The 24,401-nt window shown below is 42.1% G+C and overlaps 2 protein-coding genes across 3 annotated transcripts in view; one reads left to right on the top strand and one right to left on the bottom strand.

Annotated features, from left to right (window-relative positions):
- Positions 1-24,401, bottom strand: part of KCTD17 (potassium channel tetramerization domain containing 17) — a 227,519-nt gene that overhangs the window by 144,879 nt on the left and 58,239 nt on the right. The gene's annotated exons all lie outside the window — the stretch shown is intronic.
- The window catches only part of TMPRSS6 (transmembrane serine protease 6), a 56,334-nt gene that overhangs the window by 27,086 nt on the left and 4,847 nt on the right, over positions 1-24,401 (top strand). For both annotated transcript variants that reach the window (XM_070756183.1, XM_070756184.1), the window contains 6 exons: positions 47-156; positions 7,113-7,258; positions 10,494-10,592; positions 13,126-13,239; positions 15,815-15,931; positions 19,718-19,889. In XM_070756183.1, coding sequence (XP_070612284.1) covers positions 47-156; positions 7,113-7,258; positions 10,494-10,592; positions 13,126-13,239; positions 15,815-15,931; positions 19,718-19,889 — 758 coding nt within the window. The remainder of the gene's footprint in view (positions 1-46; positions 157-7,112; positions 7,259-10,493; positions 10,593-13,125; positions 13,240-15,814; positions 15,932-19,717; positions 19,890-24,401) is intronic.

Consider the following 24,401-nt stretch of genomic DNA (forward strand, 5'->3'; position numbering starts at 1 on the left):
TGAGAACCACTGGCCTAAACCATCCACTGCATTTCCTCCTTTGTAGGTCCCATCTCTGGAATATGGAGTTGTTCTTTGGTTTGATGCTTATACTCTCAGGAGGCAGAATCACGACCTCCCATGTACTCAAGGCCAATGGACCATCCAGAACAGAAAGTAAGGATCTTGGTATGTTCATCTTATAGGACAAGATCTTATGATATCTATGATAGTAAAACTAATATAGTGGTATCTCTACTTACAAACTTAATTCATTCTGTGACCAGGTTCTTAAGTAGAAAAGTTTGTAAGAAGAAGCAATTTTCCCCATATGAATCAATGTAAAAGCAAATAATGTGTGCGATTGGGGAAACCACAGGGAGGGTGGAGGCCCTGTTTCCTCCCGGGAGATTCCTAGAGAGGCCCCACAGAGGCTTCTGCCCACCTTTTCTCGCCCTGTTTCCTCCAAAGCCGCCCCGAGTCTGCGGAGAGGGGCGGCATACAAGTCCAATAAATAATAATAATAATAAAGGAGATTCCTAGAGAGGCCCCATGGAGGCTTCTCCCCACCTCTTCCGGCCCTGTTTCCTCCAAGGAGATTCCTAGAGAGGCCCCATGGAGGCTTCTCCCTGCCTTCTCTGGTTACAGTTTCAGAGGCTCGGGTTTGTAAGTGGAAAATGGTTCTTGAGAAGAGGCAAAAAAATCTTGAACACCTGGTTCTTATCTAGAAAATTTCGCAAGTAGAGGCGTTCTTAGGTAGAAGTACCACTGTACTATAGGCAAGCTTTTTTTAAAAAAAAACCCAACTATTGTCTTTCCTACCTGAATATCAGCAATGCAGGGATGGGTTGCTACCTTTTTTTAAAAAAGCAATATTTTTATTAGTTTTTTAAATGTTACACACACAGACTGCACATCATACAACATAAAACAGTGCCCTGTGAAGGTGCACCCACCGCCTAACAACATACATACCCCACCACCAATTGGAGGGTCTATACAAACATCTTTAACATTCTTCTAAACTAGGATCTGCATTTTATTTACATATCAAAGAGTGATTCTAATTTATTCTTTATGGCTAGATCACAAATTCTACTTGTCATATAACCTCTCACCATATCCCATCGTTCCATCAGTTTCTTCACTTTATTTTCATTGTACATATTCATCCTTACCTCCATAATTTCAAAGTGAATGTGGTCCACCATGTACCGATACCAATTCTGTATCGTCCATTTTGCTGCTTCTTTCCAACCCAATACAATTACTGCTTGAGCACTTTCCAATGCTGCTGCTTTTATTTCTCTAAATTCTCTTAAATCTCCTGCTACCTGTGTGGTAGGTGACTGAGCACCAGTAGAGGCTGCCAGATTGCACAATTTGCACATGATCGCTCCGGTGCCAGTCCTTTGGGCACCGCCATCTTTTTTCTTTAATTTTTGATATTTTTGCTTCCTGCACATGTGCAGAAGCAAAATCACGCTGGGGATGCGCGCACACACGAGGTGACTCAAACTGTGCACAACTAAGACCAATCTGCCCCTGCAGCTCTCCAACCTGGCCAGCATGCTGCTTTTAAGATTTATAAAAAGGACCAGATTTTTTTATTATTATTTTTTGTCCATTACACAATGAGGGTTATAGTGGATATACACATAGTAAAATACATAATGAAGATTATAGAGGATATACTCATAGAAAAATATATCTAAGAAATGTTCTGTCGGGCTCTCTGGTAGAATCCTCCCAAAAATTCACAGGTACAAATTTCAGACATACACACACGTTTGAAAATTCAAAACAATGTTCTTTATAATGAAGATTCACTTAAACCAAGCCCTCTTTTGATATAGCAAAGAGCACTGGTCTCCAAACAAACTGGTAATTTGTACAAGTCCCTTATCAGTTCTGTGATACTTATCTTGCAGCTGTGAGGCAATTCACAGTCCTTCTTCTTTCACAAAGTGAAATACTTTGCTCTGGTTTAGTTTCAAAGCGGGTTAAAATCAGCACACAAAAGGTCCAAGTCAGTAAAGCAGTCACGAAACACAACGATCAGATAATCCTCCACAATGGCCAAACCCACAGGCTGCTATTTATAGCAGCCTCACTAATTACCACAGCCCCACCCAACCACAGGTGGCCTCATTTTCTTTGATAATAATCTCTCAGTTCTTGTTGCCTATGCATTGCTCTCCGCATGTGTGGCTGTATCATTAACTCTTGTTCTGAATCCAAGGAGGAGCTAGATAATTGATCTCCTTCTGAGCTGTCTGCCACACTCTCCTCCTCCCTGTCACTCATGTCTTCTTGGTCAGAGGAGCCTTCATCAGCAGATTCCACCGGGGGCAAAACAGGCCTGCAGCATGTGGATGTCTCCCCCACATCCACCGTCCTTGGGGCAGGAGCTGGGCCAGAGCTAACCACAACAACAATGAGGGTTATAGTGGTTATACACATAGTAAAATACATAATGAAAATTATAGAGGATATACTCATAGAAAAATATATCTAAGAAAGAATAGAAGAGAAGATATAGGAATAAAAATAAAAATTTGAGAAATTTTCTCTATTTAAAAGTCTCTGGCCATATTTTAGAATTAGAAGAGAAGAATTAAGTAATTAAAGAAGAACAATGCAGTCCTAGATATTCTTAATCAGAATAAGCTTCAATAGATTCCGCAGGATTTAAATTCACCGAGTTCGTGAAACATCTTTTCCACCAAGAAATTGGATGGTTTCATAACTTTTGTAAAATCAGCCTCTTGTTAGCCGTAAGTTAAATTCTATAATGAGATTGCTCTCTTCCTGAATACCCCAGCTCATTGTTAAATGACTTGGAATTATGTTTCAGACTGAGTTTTCCTTCATCTCTGCTATCCATCACTCAAGGATGTGACTCTTGAGAAATGATTTCTTTATCTACTTCTGCTGCTTCGTATCTTCAGTGCATTGAGTTCTTGAGGCTCTGTGCATTTAACAACCGCATGATGGACAGATAGTCAGAATATACAAGTTTCCATTTTTGCTATTATCCTCAATGCTAAGGAAAATTGCACTTGCTAAATTTCTGGTAATAATTCATTTTTTAAAAGAAAAAGTGATTTGCCTTAAAGATATTGAAAAACAAGATACAACCCCGTCCCCGATGGCAGTTGGATAGTTTTCTTCCTATATAGCTACATTACTTAAACTGGCTCAGTTTAAAAAAGAATTCAAAGTTTGAATTCGGTCTCAGGTTTGTAATTTATTTCCTCCACTTTTTCAACATTATACTTTCCATCAGGTGAGCCTTTTTTCTGCTGCCATGGTTTATAACCCTCTTCCTCATTTTTAAAATAAGGCCTTGAGGAACCCAGAATATATTTTATTTTTGAGGCTGGGGGCAGAGGTGGGATTCAGCAGGTTGTGACCAGTAGTGGAACAGATAGTAGAAATTTTGAGTAGTTCAGAGAACTGGTAAATACCACTTCTGACTATCTATTCTATCTATCTACCCCATCTATTCTCTGCCTCCCAAATCCCAGCTGATTGGGAGGAAATGGGGATTTTGCAGTAATCTTCACCTGGAGAATAGAGATTTTACAGTAGCCTTCCCCGGCCACACCCATTAAGACATGCCATATCTACCAAGCCACGCCCACAAAACCTGTAGTAAAATTTTTGAATCCCACCACTGGCTGTGTGTGTCTGTGGGGTGTGTGTGTTTGTTTATTTACTTATTAAATTTATATGTCCCCCCTCTTTATATGCCATGCCCTCTCAGGGTGGCTTACAGCATATAAAAACAGTATACATTGAGCTATAATTAATTAAAATTAAAATTAAGATTACTATTAACATACACACAAATCCATTCAAGCCAGGCCAATATACGTTCATTGGCCAGGGGGTAGAATCTAATGACCCCAAGCCTGGCAGCATAAATGAGTCTTTAGACACTTACGGAAGGCGAGGAGGGTGGGGGCAACATGAATCTCTGGGGGGGAGCTGATTCCAGAAGGCCGGGGCTCCCACAGAGAAGGCTCTTTCCCTAGGTCCCACCAAGCGACATTGTCTAGTTGACAGGACCTGTACAAGGCCGAATCTGTGGGACCTAACCGGTCACTGGGATCCATGCAACAGAAGGCAGTCCTGTAAGTAGTCTGGTCCCATGCCATGTAGGGTTTTATAGATTATAACCAACACTTTGAGTCTAGAAACCAATTGGCAGCCAGTGCAGACCGTAGAGTGTTGGAGAAATATGTGCATGTCTGGGCAAGCCCACGACTGCTCGCACGGCTGCATTCTGCACAAATTGTAGTTTCTGAACACTCTTCAAAGGTAGCCCCATGTAGAGAGCATTGCAGTAGTCGAACCTCGAGGTGATAAGGGCCTGAGTGACTGTGAGTAGAGACTCCTTGTCCAGGTAGGGCCGCAACTGGCACACAAGGTGAACCTGGGCAAACGCCCCCCTCGCCCACAGCTGACAAATGATGTTCCAGGGTCAGCTGTGGATCGAGGAGGATGCCCAATGTAATATCTGCTTGACAACCGGCCGGCTGGAAAGCCGCGGCTATTGGCGCCTTCTCCAAGGTGCTGATTGGCCGCGTATACACAGTAACAGTGCAAGCGGGAGATTATACTTGGTGTGTATTGGCTAGTTCCTCAGCCTGCTCTATGTATAAAGTGCTGTGTGTTCCTGTAACCTTTTAAGCGTGTGTCTGCCTGTTCTGGCAAGTGTTCCTTAATAAATGGCCTGTTATATACGTGAAGTTCCAGTTATTACACCCAAGTTGCGGACCTTCTCTGAGGGGGTCAAAAGTCCCCCCCCCCAAGATAATGACGGACAGATGGAAATGTCCTTGGGAGGTGTTGTGGTTGTCTCTGGCCCAGCTCCTGCCCAGGGAATGGGGAGGTGGATGCAAGGAAAAATTCAGCATGTCACAGGCCTGTGTTATTGCTGACATCATCAGTTCAGAGTTTAGTTTCCTCGGACGAAGAAGAAGGTGGGAGTGACTCGGCAGAGGAGGGCTTGGCACACAGCCCAGGCAGTCACTCTCCCTTATCTTCTGTTGATTCAGATGATGACGTTTTGGACCCACGCAAGCACAGAATTATGCGTAGAAGAGACCAAGTAAGAACATATTACAGGAAATAAGGGAGGCCACCTGTGTTTGGGTGGGGCTCCAGTAATTAGGGCTGCTGCTATAAATAGCAGCATGTGGGTTTGGCCGTTGTGGAAGAATATCTGATTGGAGTTCGTCAGGAATCTTGTGTTGCTGGACTTTGTTGCTTTTTCACACCTTTGAAACCAAAGCAGAGCAATCTCTCTCTGTGTGTGTGTGTCTCACTTCGTTGGAAGAAGAAGGGGTGTGAAGTTCCTTCACAGCTGCTAGCTAAGTACTTAATGACTGCTTAAGGGAAATTGTACAGACTACCCGGTTGTTTTGGGAAGAGTGCTCTTTGCAATACAAAAAGAGTGCTTTGTTCATTTTGAATTTTGTGGGAAAGAACATTGTTTTGAATTTTCAAACGTGTGTGTGTCTGAAATTTGTACCCTTGAATTTTTGGGAGGCTCCTATCAGAGAGCCCGGCAGAACAGGAGGTAGACCCCACAGCCACTCCATCTTGTCGGGATTGAGTTTGAGTCTGTTAGCATCCATCCAGATCCTAACTGCCTCCTCCTTGTATGACAAATTATACACTATCCATTTCAAAGCATCCCAATACAGTGATCCCTCGATTAGCACGGTCTCGATTAGCGCGAAACGCTGCAACGCGGTTTTTCAAAAAATATTAATTAAAAAATAAGTCCGCGCTAGTTCTCTCTCTCTTTCTCTCCCTGTTGCCGGCGTGGTATATGAGAGAGAAAGAGAGAGGCAGAGGTCGGGCGCATTACCGGGAGGTGGAGGCGGCGTGGGGACGCTGGGTGCCGGGGACACCGAGGAGGGGGTGGACGTGGCCTCTCAGCTGCAGAGCCAAACAAGGGCGGAGGCAACGGCGGAGTCCGGCGCTGGGGCCATGCGGGGCTGCTCATCCAGGGGGGCGTGGACTGGCAAGTCGCCCTCCTTTCTCTCTCTTTCTCTCTCTTATACCACACCGGTAACAGGGAGAGAAAGAGAGAGAGCGGAGGGCACCTTGCCGGTCCACGCCCCCCTAGATGAGCAGCTCCGCATGGCCCCAGCGCCGCCCAGGCAAAGGGGAAACCCCAAGATCGCTTGCCGCTTGCCGTATTGCAGCGAAGGAGGCGAAGCAAGGCTCCAAGCTGCAATACGGCAAGCGGCAAGCGATCTTGGGGTTTCCCCTTTGCCTGGGCGGCGGGAAGACCAAGGGAAGGTTCCTTCAGCCGCCCAACACCTGATCCGCTCCGCAGCGCGGCAGCAGCGAGGAGCCGAAGATGGGGTTTCCCCTTTGCCTGGGCAACGGGGAAACCCCATCTTCGGCTCCTCGCTGCTTCCGCGCTGCGGAGCAGATCAGTTGTTGGGCGGCCGAAGGAACCTTCCCTTGGTCTTCCCCGCCGCCCACACGCAAACTCCACCATCTGCGCATGTGCGGCCATGAAAAAAAATGGCACGCATGCGCAGATGGTGTTTTTTACTTCCGCACCACTATAACGTGGAAATCGATTAGCGCGGGAGGTCTTGGAACGTAACCCCCGCGCTAATCGAGGGATCACTGTAGTTTGGAGAAGCCCAAAATATATAGAAATATGGATATTTCAAAATTGTACAATTAATTCAAAACCATTGATAAAGCAACACATCCTACTATATACAAGAATGCATACTATGTGGGTAAATAATTACTTATCAACTTGCATTCTAGTATTCTGATTGTCACCACAACTAATGCCAATATCAGGTTGTATAAACTAAATAGCTGATCCTGGAAGACAGCAACTTATTTTAATATTATGTACTGGGGGGAATTGTAGATAATTTTACAATGGCAAATGTCTCACAGTTGCTGTCTTCATTACCAACAAATCTGGCTATTGGAAAGGATCCAGAAGAAGATGATTTTGACCTTTTCTTGCTCCCTAAACTTCATGGCATCTTTCTTCCTATACCCCTGGTGTTTTCAAAGGCAAGATGGTTGATTGTGATTTATAGCCCTAGTGTTTTGTGTGTTTTTTTGAAAAAATCTAGATTCTGTGGTCTGCCGATTTTGCAAGCTTATGCTGAAAGAATACCTGTGATGTCTAGAGCTGGTGTCACCATCAACTTTACTTCTCAGATTTCCCTAACAGGGCCTGGAGTGTGGGCTGCTTACAGTCTATATAATCAGTCAGACCGTGAGTATATATAGTAATCTCTAAAACATGAGGTTCAGCTAACCGGAAACTTATGGGAAAATCAATGCATGCCTTGTTATGGATGTTGCCATTGTGACTGCACATGAATCAAGGGCCAAACCTGATTCAGACTAATGGGGAACTGGATGCTTTACAGCAGAACATCAATATTATTTAATTGCAGGGGACATTTCCCTAAATGGCCTAGAATGGTGTCTTTTGCATGATCAGCACTACATTTGCAGGTTTTCAATATTCTGCTATGGATCTGGACTTCTGCCTCACCTTGCTGCCAGATCTATCACAAAGGGGGTGTTCCTGCTGTTTTCTGGTACCATCCACACAAACTAATGTCTGCTTCTTAAAAGCATAGCACTTTTACCACACAATCTGAAGTTAGTTGGGGGAAAGATCAAAAGCAACGTGAGAAAATATTATTTCACTGAAGGAGTAGTAGATGCTTGGAACAAACTTCCAGCAGACGTGGTTGGTAAATCCACAGTAACTGAATTTAAACATGCCTGGGATAAACATATATCCATCCTAAGACAAAATACAGGAAATAGTATAAGGGCAGACTAGATGGACCATGAGGTCTTTTTCTGCCGTCAGTCTTCTATGTTTCTATGTTTCTAAGTTGGTACTATTTTGCTCTCTTCTGTGATGGCCATTGAGCTCTGACAGTTTGCAATGGCTGATACTATGACTGTGACTGGATGAATTTGGTTGAATGGTTTTTATTGCCTGGGGTTTTCAACCAAATTCATCCAGTCACAGTCATAGTATCAGCCATTGCAAACTGTCAGAGCTCAATGGCCATCACAGAAGAGAGCAAAATATTACCTGATTTTTTTTTCCAATTCAAAGTACCAAATTCACAAATTTTGTATTTTGTATCCAATTTTATCTTGTAAGCCGCCCCGAGTCCGCTGGAGAAGGTCAGCCTAGAAATCCAAATAAATAAAAAGCCAGGCTTCATCTTAACGCCTACTAAATGTAGGATCCTACTAGATGTCCACACTGTTCCCACCTTACTATCCTTCCACCTTACTATCCTTGCTGCTTGGGCTGGCTAGCTTATTTATTTTTATTTATTTATTTATTTATTTTGTCCAATACACAACGAGAGTTTTAGTGGGTGGGTGTATATATATATATATATATATATATATATATATATATATATATATATATATATGTCAAATGTTTTTTTAGCTGGAATTTTAAAATTAAGGGAGACTAGGAGACATACAGACATACACATACAGAATATAGTTAAAGGAGATGGGTCATTAAGATTGGACACAGCCCCCAGCAGAATTCCCCAGGCCAGACATAGAAACCAGCCAAATGAGGGTGGGGTGTCTAACATAGAGGACAAGGGGGGATTAGAACAGTGTAGACCTAGGATGAGGACATGGGTAAAAAAATTGCAAGAGCAGACATGTACCATTATAAAAAGTAACAACGACAATGGGGGGAAGAAAGGAATACCAAATACCTCCGAAGCATTGCCTCACAACTCCACCCCCTCCCTTGGGGAGGGAAAAAGGCAACAGACACGAGTAAAAGCGGCAGGTCTCCCTACAGCCAGCAGGATTAAGCCTCACAATTCCACCCCCTCCCTTGGGGAGGGAAAAAGGCAAGAAACACGAGCAAAAGAGGTAGATCTCCCTTCAGCCAGCATGATTAAGCCCACAATTAGGCTTACCGCAGGGGGGAGGGAAGGGTGTGGCCCCGTGACGCGGGCAATGAGCAGACTGAGTAATGCTTTATAAAGATGTTTGTCTCCCACGGCATTTTAAAACTCTGACGAAGTTAGCAGCACGCTAACGAAAGCTAAGTGGTTTTATTAAAGTTTCTATGTTCCGGTGATCGAGATGGCTGCTGCCTCATCATTCACACACATATATATATTTTACTATATATATATAGTAAAATACATGATGAAGGTTATAGAGGAGATACTCATAGTAAAATATATCTATGAAAGAATAGAAAAGAAGATATAGTAATAGAACTTATCAATGAAAGAATAGAAGAAGAGATATAGGAATAGAAGAAAGGAATAGGAGATATAGGAGGGCAATAGGACAAGGGACGGAAGGCACTCTAGTGTACTTGTACTCGCCCCTTACTGACCTCTTAGGAATCTGGATAGGTCAACCGTAGATAATCTAAGGGTAAAGTGTTGGGGGTTTGGGGATGACACTACGGAGCCCGGTAATGAGTTCCACACTTCGACAACTCGGTTACAGAAGTCCTATTTTTTACAGTCAAGTTTGGAGCGGTTAATATTAAGTTTAAATCTGTTGTGTGTTCTTGTGTTGTTGTGGTTGAAGCTGAAGTAGTCGCCAACAGGCAGGACGTTGCAGCATATGATCTTGTGGGCAATACTTAAATAATGTTTAAGGCGTCTTAGTTCTAGGCTTTCTAGGCCCAGGATTGAAAGTCTAGTCTCGTAGGGTATTCTGTTTCGAGTGGAGGAGTGAAGGGCTCTTCTGGTGAAGTATCTTTGGACATTTTCAAGGGTGTTAATGTCTGAGTTTTAGTACAGTATTAAAGGCTGGTGCCAGGCTAGAAGCCAAAAGACAATAAGTTTTAGTTATTATTATTTATTAGATTTGTATGCCGCCCCTCTTCCTCCACCTTAAGCACAGAAACAACTAGATATTGTTGGCCAGTTCTTCCCTTTTAGCTTCAGCTCTAAGAACAGTTTCTGGAATTCTTACCAAGAAAATAGCAGGGTCTAGTCTAAGTAATTACCAGGAAATGCACAAGACTATGCTGAAAGCACGTCTGCTCACTCGCACACACACACACACACACACACACAAACACACAGTCACATCATCACTCACTCTTCTAAAAGTGAGTTTCCTAGTTCCTAATTTTACAGGTTATACTACATGGATTAAAATACTTTTCTGGATTTAGCACCATATTGATAATTTATTTATTTATTCTTTATTTATTTAATTCGACTTCTATGCCGCCCAAACCCGAAGGACTCATAATAATCATGATTAGAAAGGATAATAATCATTTATTGTTGACAGAGGAAAATCTTTCCTTCTCAGAATTTCAAAATTATGTTAGAGATTCAATGTCATTTGGAATTAGAAGTAGATTGGAAGCACAGCACATTTTAATATTTGGACTGATTTTTGAAAATGCACTAAAAGCCAATTGATATTCAACTTTATTTTCCTTTTTTTTTAAAAATAAAATAAAGCATGCCCCAGAGAATTCCTTTGCCTTGTGAATGGTTTATGTGTGCCAGCTTGTGATGGGATTGAAGACTGCCCCAATGGACTAGATGAGAGAAACTGTGGTGAGCCATGCTTTATCATTTCCCTCGCTTGTCTTCACATCGTACGTGACTTTTGTTAGTAAATAATCATCCTTTTCGATCAAGAAGATCTCTGCAGGTGACATGTAATTTTCTCACAGTAGTGTTTATTCCCATCTATGAGTCAGCTTCTCCAAAACATATTGAACATTGTGCTTTCAGAATCACCTGAAGTTCTTATGATGCAGCCATTGGTGAGAAACAATTAGAAACAACAATCTCCTATGACAATGATGGCAAACCCCAAGACCAGAGAGGTAATAATACCACTCTATAAGGCCCTGGTCAGACCGCACCTGGAGTATTGCCTCCAGTTCTGGTCACCACACTTCAAAAAAGATATAGAGACTCTAGAGAGGGTGCAGAAAAGAGCAACTAAAATGATAAGGGGACTAGAGACCAGGAAAGGTTGCGGGAACTGGGCATGGATCGTCTAGTAAAAAGAAGGGCTAGGGGGGACATGATAGCTGTATACAGGTACTTAAGGGGTTGCCACGGAGAGGAGGGGGACACACTGTTTTCCAGGGCACCAGAGGGCCGGACGAGGAACAACAGTTGGAAACTGACCAAGGAAAGATTCAACCTGGAGATAAGAAAGAATTTCCTGACAGTGAGAGCGATCAGCCAGTGGAACGGCCTGCCAGCGGAGGTTGTGGACTTCCCAACTTTGGACATTTTCAAGAGGAGATTGGACTGCCATTTGGCTGGGGTGCTATAGGATTTCCTGCTCCGGCAGGGGGTTGAACTTGATGACCTGTAAGGTCCCTTTCAACTCTAATAATAAATAAATAAATAAAATAAATAAATGTGGAGCCATATGTGCTGGTACATGAGCTGTTGCCCTATCTCAGCTCCAACATGCATGGGTGTGCCAGAGTCAGCTGATTTTTGGCTCACAGACTCTGGCAGGGTGTTTTTGGCTTCCAGAGAGCCTCTGAGGGATGGGGGACGGCGTTTTTACCCTCCCTGGTTCCAGGGAAGCCTTTGGAGCCTGGGGAGGGCGAAACACGAGCTTACTGAGCCCACCAGAAGTTGGGAAACAGGCCATTTCTGGCCTCCAGAGGCCCTCTGGGGGATATAATAATAATAATAAATAATAATAATAATAATAATAATAATAATAATAATAATTTATTAGATTTGTATGCCGCCTCTCTCCAAGGACTCGGGAAGCTATTTTCACCCTCCCCAGGCATTGAATTATGGGTGTGGGCACTCACGCATGCACGATAGCACCTGCCCACACTCTTTCGGCACCCGAGGAAAAAAAGGTTCGCCATCACTGTCCTATGGGAAAGGAGGTCTATAAATTAAGAAATAGATGTCACATTCATGAACTGCTGTGTTATTTAACTATGAAACCGTGCTGGCAGAACCTGGACATGGAAGTGTAAACATACATTTTCACATACACTCAAATGTACAATTTTTAAAAAACACATTATCTTACAACATGGATTGATCAACCTCATTGCTGGTTTGATTTGACTCTCAAAGAATCACATTCTAGCTTGCTTTTTTTCTTTTCTTAAAAAAAAAACATATCCAAAGAGGAGACTAAGTTATAGGAAACATTTATTGCTTATATGTTTTCTCTGTGTATGATTGCATTTATTTTTTTTTATAGATGTTTGTCAAACAATTATAAGATGGTAATTTGTACAAATAAAACATTAGCTAAGTAATGACAAAAAGTAATGATAGAAGACAAAGGAACAGTAAGACAGGGATGGTAGCCTTACAGACCTCTTAGAAAAGGGGAGAAGTCAATTGTAGATAGTCTAAGTTTAAAGTTTTCGGGGTTTGGAGTAGAAACCACAGAGTCAGATAGTGCATTCCAGGTGTTGACAACTCTATTGCTGAAGTCGTATTTTTTGCAGTCTAGTTTGGAGCGGTTGACATTTAGTTTAAATTTATTATGTGCCCGGGTATTGTTACGGTTGAAGGTGAAGTAACAGGTAGGATGTTTTGGTATATGATTTTATGAACTATAATTAAGTCAGAATGGAGACGACGGAGTTGTAAATTGTCTAATCGAAGAATTTCAAGTCTGGCGGAGTAAGGTAGTTTGTTGTGAGGTGTGAAGGACTCTTCTTGTAAAATATTTCTAGACTCTCTCAATTGTGTTGATGTCAGATAAGCAATGCAGGTGAGCTGTATTCTAGGATTGGCCTGACAAATGTTTTGTAAGCTCTTGTGTCTGTGTTTGTGTCTTGGGACAGTAGTTAGTTGAATGCGAGCTGACGTGTAGTTGCTGCAAAACAGCAAATGTAAATGTATATTTTCATATAAAGTTCAGTTGGCTGAATTTCAAAAGCAGTGTTATCCTGGATGGCCAGTGAAAATTCACGTTATATTAAAAACAACATAAAGGCAAAAGCCTCCAACACAAAAAGACACAAGGAAATACATTGAGTATTGGGTGCCATCTGTATCATTACACTTTTTAATCCCTGTTGCTCTTCTGCCTCCTGACTTTTCTTCCTTCTTTTCTTCATGCTTTGCAATTTGCTAGTCTGCCCTGCAAAATTTCAATGTCAAGAAGACAGCATGTGCATCGAGTTCTCCAAGCTCTGTGATAAGAATCTGGATTGCATCAATGGGAGTGACGAGGAGCAATGCAATGAAGGTACTGTATATAGAATCCAGAACATCTATTAAAGAAACTTTCCAAAAACCTGCTATCCTCAGAAGTCATGTTAACTGAGATGGAGCCATGGAGCCGCAGTGGCTATTGTGCTGTATGTATGTATGTATGTATGTATGTATGTATGTATGTATGTATGTATTTATTTATTTATTTATTTATTAGATTTGTATGCCGCCCCTCTCCGTAGACTCAGGGCGGCTCACAACACAATAAAACAGTTCATGACAAATCTAATAATTTACTATTTAAAATATTTTTAAAAACCCATTATTAAGCAGACATACATACACAAATTGTATAGGCCCGGGGGATTGTGGGATAACTCTGCCAATGACCAGCAGTTTGATCTTGACTGGCTCAAGGTTGGCTCAGTCTTCTGTCCTTCCAAGGTTGATAAAATGAGGACCCAGATTGCTGGGGCTAATATGCTGATCCTATAAACTGCTTACAGAGGGCCATAAAGCACTGTGAAGCAGTATATAAGACCAGAACTATTGCTATAGTATTCAGACAAGAAGGTTTACACATCTGGAAGACACTAGATTGGGGATTCATGTAAATGAATTCATGTAAATGAATTATATTTCATATATCCATAGATAGATAGATAGATAGATAGATAGATAGATAGATAGATAGATAGATAGGTAGGTAGGTAGGTAGGTAGGTAGGTAGGTAGATGATAGATAGATGATAGATAGGTAGATGATAGATAGATAGATAGATAGATAGATAGATAGATAGATGATAGATAGATAGATAGATAGATAGATAGATAGATAGATAGATAGATAGATAGATAGATAGATGAAATAATGAAATACACCACACATGCACACACACATTATATAGATTTTCATGGGTATAGGTCTTGGCGTATTTGGGTCTTTTCCTGTGTAAGATTCTTCGGAGAGGGGCGGCATACAAATCTAAGTAATAAATAAATAAATAAAATAAAGATTGATAGAATCTTGGCGACGTTTCGATGATGTCCCACTCGTCATCTTCAGGCTGGTGTTTTATATATACAGGATTGCTCCTGGTTCGGCCTGGTTCTGTGAATCGGTAGTGGCGGTGGCAAGAGACTCCCCCAACCCACCCACCTGGGATGCTTCTACACATATGCAGAAGCATCACATGCAAACGTGTGTGTAACAACTGGTAGCAAACTAATTTAGGACCCACTACATATATACATACATACATGCAGTGCAGTGGTAATGGCAGTTGTGAAAAAGCTCTTGCAATAGTAGTTAAGGAGAACTGAAATCATGTAATGCTCCTGCAAAAAGCCAATCATTCCACTCTATTCTGAACCAATCAGATCCCCTGTGGTTTCCCTATTTTGTGCACCACATTCTTGTAAAGCCTGAAAGGAAACCACTTGAGTGAAGATCAAGACCTGCTTTTTCTTATTCTAGAACGCAGGAAGCAAAATGTTGGGGGGGGGTTTGATTCAAGCAGAGGCTCTACCATCTTGATCTGGATTCCTGAAGATTGGACTTGGTGACCCAAGTGACTCCTTCCATACGATCCCATCTGCATTCCAAACCAGTCTAGCTTGCCTTGCTTGTAGCTTTTATTTCCAGAGTACAAACTGTTCCTTAATATAAAAGCAATGGGCACTGATGTTGTGATTGTCCCTTTCTATTCACCATTATCACACCTTTGAGACTGAGCTTCATGACTGTAATCAAGTGCAGCTGGAAGGTAATTTGTGGACCCAGCGACACTGCCAAGTTCTAACTCCCAACCAACCTGGTTAATTGCTAACATTTCTGGACATGGTAATTCATGCACATATGGAAGGTCACCAATTATCTACCCTGTGAAGAAAATTGCAGGGCTGCACTAAGTGTGCAGTGTGGTTGGGCAGTAGGAAAAGCAAGTAGGATGCTTGGCTGCATAGCTAGAGGTATAACAAGCAGGAAGAGGGAGATTGTGATCCCCTTATATAGAGCGCTGGTGAGACCACATTTGGAATACTGTGTTCAGTTCTGGAGACCTCACCTACAAAAAGATATTGATCAAATTGAACGGGTCCAAAGACGGGCTAGAAGAATGGTGGAAGGTCTTAAGCATAAAACGTATCAGGAAAGACTTAATGAACTCAATCTGTAGAGTCTGGAGGACAGAAGGAAAAGGGGGGACATGATTGAAACATTTAAATATGTTATAGGGTTAAATAAGGTTCAGCAGGGAAGTGTTTTTAATAGGAAAGTGAACACAAGAACAAGGGGACACAATCTGAAGTTAGTTGGGGGAAAGATCAAAAGCAACGTGAGGAAATATTATTTCACTGAAAGAGTAGTAGATCCTTGGAACAAACTTCCAGCAGACGTGGTTGGTAAATCCACAGTAACTGAATTTAAACATGCCTGGGATAAACATATATCCATCCTAAGATAAAACACAGGAAATAGTATAATGGCAGACTAGATGGACCATGAGGTCTTTTTCTGCCGTCAGTCTTCTATGTTTCTATGTTTCTAAGTGCAACACATGAAAAAAATAAAACCATATTCTCTTTCCACCATTTAATATATCTTTGCAGGGATCCCTTGTGGACTTTACACTTATCAATGTGCTGACGGGACCTGTGTGAAGAAGCCCAACCCTCAATGTGACTCGGTCCCTGATTGCAAGGATCAATCGGATGAAATGCATTGCGGTAAGCAACTCAGAAAAAGAGATCCATCCTAGCCAGAGGAATATCTAAAACTATCTTGAGGTGACTTGATTGAAGTGTATAAAATCATGCATGGGATAGAAAAGGTGGATAGAGAAAAATTATTTTCTCTATCACACAATACTAGGACAAGGGGGCACTCCCTAAAGCTCATAGGTAAGAAAGTGAGGACAAATCAAGGGAGATATTTCTTCACCCAGAGGGTCGTTGGTTTATAGAATTCACTTCCAGAAGAGGTCATGACAGCTGTCAACCTGGATAACTTCAAGGCAGGATTAGACAGATTCATGGATGCCAAGTGGTTATTGAAATAGATGTCCAAGTGCCTCCCCCTATGTTGGTTGAGGCAGGCAGGATTCCCTTGGGTACCATTTGTTGGGGGTCAAGGGAAAGGGAGGGTTTTATTTATTTATTTTATTTATTTATTTATTGGATTTGTATGCCGCCCCTCTCCGTGGACTCGGGGCGGCTAACAACAGTGACAAAAAACAGAATGTAAAAATCCAATACTACAACAGCTAAAAAACCTTGTTATAAAACCAATCATACATACAAACATACCATGCATAAATTGTAGAAGCCTAGGGGGAAAGATTATCTTAATTCCCCCATGCCTGATGGCAGAGGTGGGTTTTGAGAGCTTACGAAAGGCAAGGAGGGTGGGGGCTATTCTAATTTCTGGGTGGAGTTGGTTCCAGAGGGTCGGGGCCGCCACAGAGAAGGCTCTTCCCCTGGCCCCCGCCAACCGACATTGTTTAGTTGACGGGACCTGAAGGCCCACTCTGCGGGACCTAACTGGTCGCTGGGATTCGTGCAGCAGAAGGCGGTCCCTGAGATAATCTGGCCCGGTGCCAAGAAGGGCTTTATAGGTCATAACCAACCCTTTGAATTGTGACCGGAAACTGATCGGCAACCAATGCAGACTGCGGAGTGTTGGTGTTTTGCCTTCTCCTTCTGCTCAAGATCCTCCATGCACAATTGGTGGGTCACTGGGTGGACTCAATGGGCTTTGGCCTGATTCAGCATGTTTCTTCTTATGTTCTTATCTGTTTCTTCCACTTAGAATGGTCTTAACAGCAGAGCTATTCTGCTATTCATTCTGTCAAGGGTTGCTAGCACTAAGCTACAGTGCCATGCACTAGTCTTTTCCAAATGCTGGGACAGCATTTCTCAGAATTTCCAGCAAGCGTGATCACACATGACTTACCTGGAGGATAGTAGTACTGTATCCTTTCTGATTTGTGTTGACAGAAATCCATAATTCTGGGTGGGTATAAAATGCTACAGCAGATTAATTACACATCCAATTTGGAAGGCCTCAATATTAAATGGCTATCATGCAGAGTATCAACATGCTCCTTCTGAGAGGAATTATGTACTGTAACTGCAGGGAAGTTTCAGTGAATGGATATTATCATGTATATATTGAATCATTGTTGCCAAAAGAACAGTAATATGTTATATGTACAGTGTATAGCTGAAATCAAATCTTGCATTTATCTCTTTCTATGCCAATTATTATTTCTCCAGTTAAATCAATCCATTTTTCCACTTGCATTTACAAGGCACCAAAGACTGTGACTGTTTTGGCAAGAAATATAAGTTGGTGAATGAAGATGGTATTCACAATGTCTGTAGCATTGACATTAATACATATTGCTCAAAAAAATAAAGGGAACACTTAAACTACACAATAAAACTCCAAGTAAATCAAACTTCTGTGAAATCAAATTGTCCACTTAGGAAGCAACACTGATTGACAATAAATTTCACATGTTGTCAGTACATTCAACTTCGTACAGAACGAAGTATTCAATGAGAATATTTCATTCATTCAGATCTAGGATGTGTTTCCTTTATTTTTTTGAGCAGTGTATATTTTTTGTTACATTTATACCTTACTTTTCCTCTAAGAGGTCAAAGTGACAAACACAGTATTCTTTCCTCCATTCCCCCTATTTAAAACAGTAGACTCCAAATCAGACCGTTTTTCTATGGCTGATAGTGAATAATGTTACTTGATATGTCTGTTCTTAGTCCAATTTCTTTTATTATTAATGCATACTGTGGTCAATATCAACATTTGTGGGCAAATAGCATCTGAGAGTAGATTTTTCAGCTGTTAATTGGCAAGGAAACTTTGCAATTTGAAACTCATTCCAAAATAGAATATATATGGGGTACTTTTTTATTTAAAATAAACATGGTCATTATAAACACATTTACAATGTGCAACTTGTACTATGTTCTCACAGAATCTGCTCTGATTTCACAAGAAATACAGAGATGCAATTAATCTAAAAATCTCATATAATTTGAATGGCTATGAAAATACTTGGGTTTCCAAGATTCAGTTAGAAATAAATACTGTCAAGATTCTGAACTGACTTTTTGAATTGGACCAATAATTCGGATCAAATTGTTTTTTTAAAAATTCAGAAAACGTTTTGAATTGATTTGATGCTCAAATTGGATTGAATTCAATCTAAGGATTCAAACTGAAACCAATCAGCTGTTCCTAATGGAATCAATCCTCAAACTGCACACTCCCAACAATTTGTTCTCCAGCATCATATGCCAAGTGATTAATGTGCCAATTCAATGTAATTAGGGATTTGGACTAAGTCCAGAGAAACTCAAGTTTGGATCTGCCAATCATCGGCAACCTGTGTATATCCTCACAAAAACGGTTTTGAAGATAAAATGATGGGAGATGCCACTGCCCTAGTACACCCACTTAAACTTCCTCCCAGAGGAAAGCCTATGGCATAAATGCAGTGGATGAATGAGTGCAGAAAGGAAAACCTGGATTTTTCTGCAGGCATGATTTTTCAAAACAGGAAAAACAAAACCTTTATTTTTTTATTTGTTTGTTTTGTCAAGTACATATTGGGGGTATACAAAGATATAATAATATTCATATACATGATGCTAGTAAAAAAGAAACATTAAGACAGGGGACGGAAGGTACTCTGGTGCACTTATTCACGCCCCTTACTGACCTCTTAGGAATCGGGTGAGGTCAACAGTGGATAGTCTAAGGGTAAAGTTTTGGGGCTTAGGTGATGATACTACAGAGTCTGGTAGTGAGTTCCATGCATCAATTACTCGATTACTAAAGTCGAATTTCCTACAGTTGAGTTTAGAGTAGCTTACATTAAGTTTGTATCTGTTGTGTGCTTCTGTGTGGTTGAAGCTGAAGTAGTAATTGACAGGAAGGACGTTGTAGCAGATGATTTTATGGGCTATGCTTAGATTGCGTTTAAGGCGACATAGTTCTAAGATTTCTAAACCTAGGATTGTAAGTCTAGTTGCGTAGAGTATTCTGTTGCGAGTGGAGGAGTGGAGGGCTCTTCTAGTAAAGTATCTCTGGACATTTTCCAGAGCAGTGTTTTCCAACCTTGGCAACTTGAAGATATCTGGACTTCAATTCCCATAATCCCCCAGCCAGCATTCGCTGGCTGGGGAATTCTGGGAGTTGAAGTCCAAATATCTTCAAGCTGCCACGGTTGGGAAACACTGTTCTAGAGTGTTTATGTCCGAAATGCAGTGTGGTTTCCAGATAGATGAGCTGTATTCAAGGATTGGTCTGGCGAAAGTTTTGTATGCTCTGGTTAGTAGTGCGAGATTACCGGAGCATAGTAATTACCATCATAAAGAGTCTTGCAAGGACACCTCTCCCTCTTCCCCACTCTGTTCTACCACTCGCCTTCACTCTTGTCATTCTTTCTATTTCCTAAAGTTTATCTCTCTCTTTTTTTTTCTCAGACTGTGGCGTGCAGGACACAGCAACCCACAGAATTGTCGGTGGCTCTCATTCTGTAGAAGGGGAGTGGCCTTGGCAAGCGAGTTTGCAAGTGCGCGGACACCACCTTTGTGGGGGAACGCTGATTGCAGATCGCTGGGTGATCACTGCAGCTCACTGTTTCCAGGAAGACAGGTAAATAAAAGGGGTGCTACATTTTTTTTTGGTCACACTATCAGATGCACTGGGTTTCCTTAATCAGATAAATTAATAACAAATAAACAAACAGCTAAGTATATACTTTTAGCCTGTAATAGCAAACCCAGTCTTGTAGTAATGTTTTTGCTAGCTTTTTGTTTCTCCTTGTTTATGGCTCTAGGGTTGCTTCTGGAAGAACACTGCACAACATCCTGTTTGCTATTCTGCCCCACCACATTGCTTTCATCTCCCCATTTCTTTTTGAAGACAGGTTCACATAATATGAGACGTGTTGGTCTTTGGAGATACCGTAGGACTCTTGCATAAAACTGACATGTCTACCCCTTTATTTATAGCCACCATGTAAGCTCCCCAGACAATCTAGAGCATGGTACCATGGTCTTTCGATACTAAAGGATGCCAGTGCAATGCAATGCAATGTGTAAGCTAGGGTTGGTTATCACCTTTGAAGCCCTACATGGCTTAGGGCCAGATTATGTATGGGACTGCATTCTGACACATACCTCCCAGTGGCCGGTTAGGTCCCACAGAGTTGGTTTTCTCAAGGTCCCTTCGACTAGACAATGTCGGGAACTGTGTGGGAGGGCCTTCTCTGTGGTGGCTCCGGCTCTATGCAATCAACTCCCCCCTGAGATCCGCACGACATCCACCCTCCTGACCTCCCGAAAGGCCATAAAAACACAGCTAACGATCCCATCTTGCTCTGGCTGAATGGATATGAATGTTCTAGTACAGTGGTACCTCGAGATATAAGTTTAATTCGTTCCGGACCTGGGCTCTTAAGTCGAGCAGCTCTTATCTCGAACGACTTTTCCCCATAGGAATTAATGTAAATAATTTTAATTGGTTCCAGCCCTCAAAAAACTCACAAAGTTAGTCTAAATTATGCAGAAAGACATGTTTTTAATGAAGAAATGTACATGTACATATAAATGAATAATGAAGTTTCTTTCACTTAACTTGTAAACGTTCTTAAACTTTTAAATTTACATATGTTCAACTTCTCTGCCACCCAATCCTGTAGGACAGAGGTCCCCAACCCTTTTTGCACCAGGGACCGGCTTTAAGCGATCAAGAGAGGAATGGGTGAATGAATGGACGGAGGGTGGGAAGGAAGGAAGGAAAGAGGGAAGGGACAGGAACAGAGGAAGGAAGCAAGGAAACTTATGAAAGGGGAGAGTAAGAGAGGAGTGAGTGAAGGGAGGGAGGGAGGGAAGAAGGTGGGAAGGAGAAAGAAAAGAAGAAATAGAGGAAGGGAAGGTAAAAGAGAGAAAGAAAAAGAGCAAGAAAGAAAGAAAGAAAGAAAGAAAGAAAGAAAGAAAGGGGGAAGGGACAGGAACAGAGGAAGGAAGCAAGGAAACTTATGAAAGGGGAGAGTAAGAGAGGAATGAGTGAAGGGAGGGAGGGAGGGAAGAAGGTGGGAAGGAGAAAGAAAAGAAGAAATAGAGGAAGGGAAGGTAAAAGAGAGAAAGAAAAAGAGCAAGAAAGAAAGCTGCAAGCACCCCCCCGAGCCCCCCAGGCCGGCTGCAACCTTTTAAAACACGCGCGCCGCTTCGCAGCTGTCTCCTGAAGCCGAACGCGGAAGTTAGCGTTTCGCTTCAGGAGACAGCTCCTTGGCGCTTGTATCTCGAATTTGGGCTTGTAAGTAGAACAAAAATATCTCTCCCCTCCCAGCTCTTATCTCGAGTTGCTCTTAAGTAGAGCAGCTCTTATGTCGGGGTCCCACTGTATTAAGGGTTTTAGAATTGTTTTTACTTTGTTTTATATTGTTGTCCGCCGCCCAGAGTCCGTAAGGAGTTGGGCAGCCTATAAATCTCAATAATAAATAATAAATAAATAAATGATAATAATAAATAAAATAAATAACTTTAACTGCTCCTAGATTCTCTCTTCCTCTTTTCCCTTTTCCACCCTGTAAGCAAAAATAAGACATGTCCTGATATTAAGCCTAACAGGGCCTTTCAGGGCATGTCCTAGAATAACCCCCTGCCAAATTAAGCCCCCTTCTCCAACTACTTACACATGTGCAGCTCATCCTACCCCATTCCCTGCCCCATCCTCTATCTCACCCAAATTGTGCCTGAACATCTTATTCAAGTCTGGCAGCTCTGCTGCTTTACTCTCTCGGCCAGTCTGTGCAGGAAAACACTTTGCAATGTAAAGAAAAACTTCTCATGATTTTGGAGATGGGTGCGCAGCTGCGCCCCTGGGCGAGATTTGGCTGCTGCACATGCACAACAAGCCAAATCCCGCGTGAAGACACTCGTGTGAGCGAAATTTTGGCAATTTTTAATAATAATGATGATGATGATGATGATGATGATGATGATGATGATGATAATAATAATAATAATAATAATAATAATAATAATAATAATAATAATTAGAAAAGTGTTCGGAAACTTCAGGTCGTGCAGAATCATGGGCTTTCCCAAATATGCCCATGTTACACCAACACTCCGCAGTCTGCATTGGTTGCCGATCAGTTTCCGGTCACAATTCAAAGTGTTGGTTATGATCTATAAAGCCCTTCATGGCACCGGACCAGATTATCTCAGGGACCGCCTTCTGCTGCACGAATCCCAGCGACCAGTTAGGTCCCACAGAGTGGGTCTTCCCTGGGTCCCGTCAACTAAACAATGTTGCTTGGCGGGACCCAGGGGAAGAGCCTTCTCTGTGGCGGCCCCGGCCCTCTGGAATCAACTCCTCCTGGAGATTAGAATTGCCCCCACCCTCCTTGCCTTTTGTAAGCTTCTTAAAACCCACCTCTGCCGCCAGGCATGGGGGAACTGAGATACTCTTTCCCCCTAGGCCTTTACAATTTTATGCATGGTATGTCTGGGTGTATGTTTGGTTTTATAATAAGGATTTTTAACTGTTTTAATATTGGATTGTTATATGCTGCTTTTGTTACTGATGTTAGCCGCCCAGTCTGCAGAGAGGGGTGGCATACAAATCCAATCAATCAATCAATCAATCAATCAATCAATAATAATAATTTATTAGATTTGTCTGCCGCCCTTCTCCGAAGACTCGGAGTGGCTCACAACGATAATAAACAGTGTACAAATCCAATACTTAAAAACTATCTAAAAAATCCTTGTCATTAAAATAAACACACAACCCAATCATACCATACATAAACCGTAATAGCTAGGGGGTATCAATTACCCCATGCCTGGCAACATACGTGAGTTTTCAGCAATTTGCGAAAGGCGAGGAGGGTGGGGGCGGTTCTAATCTCCGGGAGGAATTGATTCCAGAGGGCCGGGACCGCCACAGAGAAGGCTCTTCCCCTGGGTCCCGCCAGACGGCATTGCTTAGACGACGGGACCCGGAGAAGGCCAACTCTGTGGGACCTAATTGGCTGCTGGGATTCGATTTTGCCGGTTTTGTGCTTCTGCGCATGCACGGAAGCAAAATTATCGGCGAAAATTGCCAAAATCTCACTTATGCATGCGCCCTATTAGCACCGAAGATGGCAGGCCTTCTCTGAATAAGACCCTGTCCTATTTTCAGGGAGACATGGTAGAGGATTACAATGTTCTTTCCTTTGAAATTTTACTCATTAATAAAGCCAGTTCCACAAATTTTGGAGTGTTGGGCAGTGTTTGACAACGTTTTAAAACAATTCCTTCTCTCTTTCAGAAATTAAAAATCCCTAGGTAATATCATAATGCAGGAAGTAGGCCTCTGTTGAGAATGCTGAGTCACTCAGAGGCAGTTGAGTGAGCAGCAACCTAGCAATTATGTGAAAAGTATTTAACTAGGCAAGAGCTCCCTGGTCTCTCTCTCTCTCTGTCTGTTCGCTGTTAGCTGTGTGCTGTTTCTGTTCGTAAAAGTATGTTGTGAAGAAGCTGTAATGCTGTAAAAGTTGGTTCCTGTGAGTTACCTTTGAAAAGTGTTCGGAAACTTCAGATCATGCAGAACGCAACCAAGAGAGCCATTGTGGGGCTTCCAAGATTCGCCCACGTTTCTTCAACACTCCATGGTTTGCATTGGCTGCCGATCAGTTTCCGGTCACAATTCAAAGTGTTGGTCATGACCTTTAAAGCCCCACATGGCATTGGACCAGATTACCTCCGGAACTTCCTGCTACTGCGCTGATAAGGTCCCACAGAGTTGGCCTTTTCCAGGTCCTGTCGACTAAACAATGTCGTTTGGCGGGCCCCAAGGGAAGAGCCTTCTCTGTGGCAGCCCCGGCCCTCTGGAACCAACTCCCCCCGGAGATTAGAACTGCTCCCACACTCCCTGTTTTTCGTAAACTACTGAAGACTCACTTATACCACCAGCCATGGGGGAGTTGAGATATTCCTTCCCCCTAGGCCATTACAAGTTATGCACGGTATGTTTGTGTGTATGTTTGGTTTTATAATAAGGGTTTTTAATTGTTTTATTATTGGATTGTTACATGCTGTTTTTATCATTGTTGTTAGCCGCCCCGAGTCTACGGAGAAAAGTGGCATACAAATTCAATAAATAAAAATA

The sequence above is a fragment of the Erythrolamprus reginae genome, chromosome 6 (assembly GCF_031021105.1).
Source record: "Erythrolamprus reginae isolate rEryReg1 chromosome 6, rEryReg1.hap1, whole genome shotgun sequence".
Classification (NCBI taxonomy): domain Eukaryota; kingdom Metazoa; phylum Chordata; class Lepidosauria; order Squamata; family Dipsadidae; genus Erythrolamprus; species Erythrolamprus reginae.